Genomic DNA, 5,459 nt, shown 5'->3' on the forward strand with positions numbered 1-5,459 from the left:
TTGGGGAACTGCTGAAAATCAGAGATTCGCTTCTCCAGACCACAGGAGTGCTTGCTGTAGAAATCCAAGTGACGGAAGGACAGCAGCACCCAGCAAAGGCCCCCCAAATTGGGTATCCTTGCTTGTTCTAGAGCCTCCACTTTTTAAGACTTTGGTTACCTTGCCCAGAATCACTCAGATTCTTTGGTCCAACAAAATTTAGCTTATGAACTTGACCTCTAGCTTCCCAAGCATTTTTCGGGAAGGATTTGAAGCGAAGCTCTTAGATTTGCAGTAAAACTACCCAAGGTGGGGACTTGTGGTAAGTCATGGAAGACAGAATGTTTCCCAGTCTCTAACCATTCCCACCCCTATACTGGGGCTCAGGATTCTAGAGATAGTCTCTGAATTGCTGGAGACGGGAGTCATCACCAGTAGTCATTGAGGTGACCAGAACCAGTCTGAAGGCAGTTACGGAACTGCGTCCCAGGAAGGGGGTCAAGGGTCACAACAGAAAGCACAGGCTGTAGTCCAGCCTGAGGAAAGTTCAGGACCTGGAACCTGAATCTGTGCCTGTAAAGTTGGAAGTTTGGACCTATCTGGAGAGGACCTGGGGGAAAGGAAGAGGGAAATGATGGAGTCAAGGTAGAAAAGGAATTTTTTTCACCAATCAGAATGGCCATCATAAAAATGTCTACAAGTAACAAGTGCTGGAGAGGGTGTGGAGAAAAGGGAACCCTCCTACACCGTTGGTGGAAATGTAAATTGATACAACCACTATGGAGAACAGTATGGAGGTTCCTTAAAAAACTAAAAGTAGAGTTACCATATGATCCCTCAATCCCACTCTTGCACATATATCCAGAGAAAGCCATAATTCAAAAAAGTACATGCACCCCAATGTTCATAGCAGCACTATGTACAATAGCCAAGATATGGAAGCAACCTAAGTGTCTACTGACAGATGAATAGATAAAGATGTGGTGTATATAGACAATGGAATACTACTCAGCCATAAAAAATGAAATAATGTCATTTGCAGCAACATGGATGGACCTAGAAATTATCATACTAAGTGAGGTAAGTCAGACAGAGAGAGGCAGACAGAGAAAGCCAGGGAATTCCCTATATGTGTATATGTATAACTGAATCCCTTGGCTGTACACCTGAAACATTGTAAATCAACTCTACTTCAATTTAAAAAAAGAAAGAGGGGGCTTCCCTGGTGGCGCAGTGGTTAAGAATCCGCCTGCCAATGCAGGGAACACGGGTTCGAGCCCTGGTCTGGGAAGATCCCACAAGCCACAGAGCAACTAAGCCCACGAGCCACAACTACTGAGCCCACGTGCCACAACTACTGAAGCCTGCGTGCCTAGAGCCCGTGCTCCTCAACAAGAGAAGCCCGCGCAATGAGAAGCCCGCGCACCGCAACGAAGAGTAGCCCCCGCTCGCCGCAACTAGAGAAAAGCCCGTGCACAGCAACGAAGACCCAGGGCAGCCAAAAATAAAAAATAAATAAATAAATAAATTTTAAAAAAGAAAGAAAGAAAGAAAGAGGGACTTCCCTGGTAGTCCAGTGGTTAAGACTCCACACTTCCACTGCAGGGGCCATGGGTACATTCCCTGGTCGGGGAACTAAGATCCCGCATGCCTCGAGGTGCAGCAAAAAAAGCCAAAAACCAAGAAACTAATTTCTTTGGGTAGAATTCAAATCCTGAATGACTATGAGTTCCATCTGATCCTCCATTCGTGTGCAGTGGTACACGTACTTGTACTTGGGAGTGCTAACCCGAGGGTGCAGGAATGGAGTGCCTAGCCCTGTGTTCTCAAAGTTCCAGCATCCATGCCACCCACTTGGATAGTGACTTTTACACTAAAGTTTTAAAAAGGAGGCCTCACAATTCAAATAATAAAAATACAATTAACAATTAACCATAACAGGGGTGATCCTTTGGTAACGAATAAAAATATTGAATCACTATGTTGTACACCTGAAACTAATAAAACGTTGTGAGTCAATTATACTTCGATTTAAAAATGCAAAGAAAGGGCTTCCCTGATGGCGCAGTGGTTGAGAGTCCACCTGCCAATGCAGGGGACATGGGTTCGTGCCCCAGTCCGGGAGGATCCCACATGCCGCAGAGCGGCTGGGCCCGTGAGCCATGGCCGCTGAGCCTGCGCGTCCGGAGCCTGTGCTCCGCAACGGGAGAGGCCACAACAGTGAGAGGCCCGCGTACCGCAAAAAAAAAAAAAAAAAAAAAAGCTAAGAAAAAAACGAATCATAGCAATGAATGTCTCACATTAGTAGGAAGAATAATATTGTTGGCAGTATTTCATCACTCTGCCACTATCCTTTTCTATGTTTGTCTCCTCTCCTGAACATTGGGGGTAATGACAGTCACTCATCTCTGAGTTGTTGTGAGGATTAAATGCAATGATGTATATAAAGTGCTTAGGACCTTGCATGGCTTATGGTAAGTGTGCAATAGTGTTTGCAAGTATTATTATTTCTCTATAACTAGGTGGAGTATATAAATGTATATTATATAATATATATATATTTCTCTCTGGCTCAATCACTTGAGTCATTGGTGAGGTGACGTAACATCTAGTACACATGGATAAAATATAATTCCTTATTTTTAATAGCTACATAGTATCCCATTACATAGACGGACTATTTCTATTTAGCCAAGCTCCCGTTGTATATTTAGCCTATTTCCTCTGCCTTGCCATTATGATCAATATTAAAATGTAAGAACCTTGTCTAAACATCATGGGGTACTTGTCCAATTTTTCAGTTTTAAAATTTTTCAGTTTTGAAAAATTAAATCACACTTTTTGTTTTTACTTTAACTATGACATTGCAGACGTTAGCTCGTGAAAAGTTACATAGAGTAAGGAAGCTCTGGGCTGCCTGAAGATTACTGGCCATTTCATGAGGCATTTCCTTATGGTCTTATGGCTTGCTTGGAAAGCAAGGAAATCATATTTCATGCGATCATTCAGGAACATTTTAGGATATGCATCCACTATTGCAGAAAGATAGGAGGGCAGAATCTACCTGGACTCACGTACCGCTCCCCAACCCCCTTTCCCCCAGATTTCCTTCTAATTGCAGTAAATTCATTTTTAATAAGTTTTAACTTTTAATCAAAGTAATACATGCATATAAAGGATTTAGAAAAATCAACCAGTACAAAAGGACATATAATGAAAAGCAGTAAATCCCCACCCACCCTTTTCAACTTTTGCTTTCCCAACCCAGAGGCAAAAGCTTTTACATGTCTGTTTAGAGGTTAACTCCATTTTTCCTAATAATATGCTTTTCTTACTATTTCTTAACTTGATGACATGAGGCATTTTCTGCTGACTTCCTGCTGTCCCCTTGGTTTTCCTCCCCCCCTCCATATATCACTATTTTTAATTCTTCTGTTGGTTACCTTGTTCACTTTAAAAATCTAACCCGTAAATCTGCCTTATTCTTTCAACTAGAGACAGTATCTGGACTTCCTAGTTTAGGAGAATAACACCACTGTTCCACTTCCTCCTCTCTGCCTGCCAACTTGTTGCCTGTACTTGCCAAAGTTGGTTTACATTCCCACTCTGTTCTATAACTATAATTAAGTCTCCCCTGGTTTGCCTAGTGATTTACTCTAAAAATGAAAAAGCATAACTAATATTTCCATTGTAATGATTATTTAAACACTGTTCACTGAATAGCAAAGTTGAACGCTATGATTGGATTTTCTGTGACTGCAGAGGCTGAATCCACGTGCCGGTGTTCAGATTCCCTTTCTCACACTCCAGGCAACGGTTGAAAAACAGGCCACGTCTGAGGTTGCTTCATATGTGAAGCATGCTCTCCTTGTACAGTTTGAAATGTTTGTTTTTCCCAGTAGGTTCTGTTTGCCGTTGTTGTATCTTTTAGGATGAAGAAATGTATGCCTTCCCGATCATGCAATAAATTTCTGTCGCCTAGAATCGATTCCATTCAGTTGGAAGTCTATTCATTTCTTTTTCTAATTTGGAGGACTTGCCTCCTATTTGGACCACTCTTGTACAGTTTATCTTTTTTTAAGTTGTTGGTAACTTTTCCTTTTTCCCCCCTTAGGGCATCCTGTGCTTATTGTCATTTCCCTGCCTTCGGTGCTGTCTTTTGTTTTATGGATGCAAGAACTTCTCAAATATTTCTGAGGATTTTCAGATTTTTAGGTTCTGTTCTTTGAATTAGCTATTTCCTTGAGATTCAACTTTTCATTATATCTTAGGCTTTTTTGGTTACACTGCAGGCTTTCTGCAAATGACTTCTAGCGGCGCATTTATATGAAAAGACGAGGCGATTGGCAAGACAGGCCGGCAAGTCTGTGTGCGCGAGGCGAGCTGGTCGCTTTGCTCTAGGGCGGCTGAACTGGTGGGTGGAGGTCAGCCATCCTGCTGGGCACCCCCCAATGCCACAGAGTTAGTTGCTCTAAATATGTACCTGCAGGCGCACGTTGAGAATCACTGAAGCCACGACGTAGAAGTAGGGGAAGTTCACGCGCAGCCGCCAGGCCAGGTCGAAGAAGGTGATCAGCGTGCGCGTGAGCCCTTTGCAGAAGGCGCCGTACGAGCCGCGGGCCGCGGCCGAGCGAGACAGCCGCACCGCCAGGCCCGACAGGGCCGCCGCCGCCGCCGCCGCCATCGGTCTGGTTTGGCCTCCCATACAGCGCCCAGAGCCCGGGGCCTCCCGCCGGCTCCGCGGACAGAGGGACGCACGCGGGGGAATCGGCGAGGGAGGTGGATCGCGCGGCCGCAGATGCGAGCTGCGCTGCACGGAGGGCACCCTCCTCCTCCTCTGGTTGCGCTCGGGCCACCGCGGTCCCTGGTGCCCCGCCGGGCCGCCGGGCTAAGTTGCCTCGGGGCCGCGCGGGGCGGGGTCGGGCTGGGCGCCAGGGATCAGGAGCCCCGGGACGGAGAGGAGGGGAAGGTGGGGGGGGGAGCCGGGGGGAGGGGGAGCAGGGGGAGGGGGAGGGGCTTGCAGTGCACCGGGAGACATAGCTTCCTGACCCCGGTGGTCTTTTTTTTTTTTTTTAATTTTTAAATTTTAATGGAAGCAAAACGAAACTTGCTCAAAACGTTAGAAATGTTCCTTCATAAGCACGATCTTGAGCAGCTTCGAAGCGTGAACGCGTTTCCTGTTCCCTCAAATCCCTTTAGGAATTTTTTCAATCCTCAGTTGTGAGCTAGTACAAATACACCAAACCCACTAATTTAACTTTAAGATGTGTGCATTCTGTTTTACTCCTTAAAGCGTCTTATTTTTGCTTTTGCTTTACATCTGTAGTATTCTGCTAATGGGAAAAGTTATACAAACAAGTTTTTAGAGATTGTCAGCAGCACAATGAGAACAATGGAAAGCAAATTCCCTGCTTAGCTTCCCAATTCCCCACCCCTCCCCCGCCGTGAACTGAGGTTACGTTTCCTGTATGTACTTCCAG

General features: G+C 45.3%; 1 protein-coding gene across 1 annotated transcript; it reads right to left on the reverse strand.

Moving 5' to 3' along the window:
- Nucleotides 1-2,601: 2,601 nt before the first annotated feature.
- On the reverse strand, nucleotides 2,602-4,901 carry LOC137216450 (small integral membrane protein 10-like protein 2A). The gene has a single exon (XM_067722479.1). It carries the CDS (start codon nucleotides 4,682-4,684, stop codon nucleotides 4,451-4,453), a length of 234 nt encoding a protein of 77 aa, XP_067578580.1. The 5' UTR covers nucleotides 4,685-4,901; the 3' UTR covers nucleotides 2,602-4,450.
- Nucleotides 4,902-5,459: the final 558 nt, after the last annotated feature.

The sequence above is a fragment of the Pseudorca crassidens genome, chromosome X, assembly GCF_039906515.1.
Source record: "Pseudorca crassidens isolate mPseCra1 chromosome X, mPseCra1.hap1, whole genome shotgun sequence".
Taxonomy (NCBI): Eukaryota; Metazoa; Chordata; class Mammalia; order Artiodactyla; family Delphinidae; genus Pseudorca; species Pseudorca crassidens.

What these genes read in the sequence shown, in the direction of transcription:
- LOC137216450 (XM_067722479.1), bottom strand. Translation starts at nt 4,684, where the DNA reads ATGGGAGGCCAAACCAGACCGATGGCGGCGGCGGCGGCGGCGGCCCTG.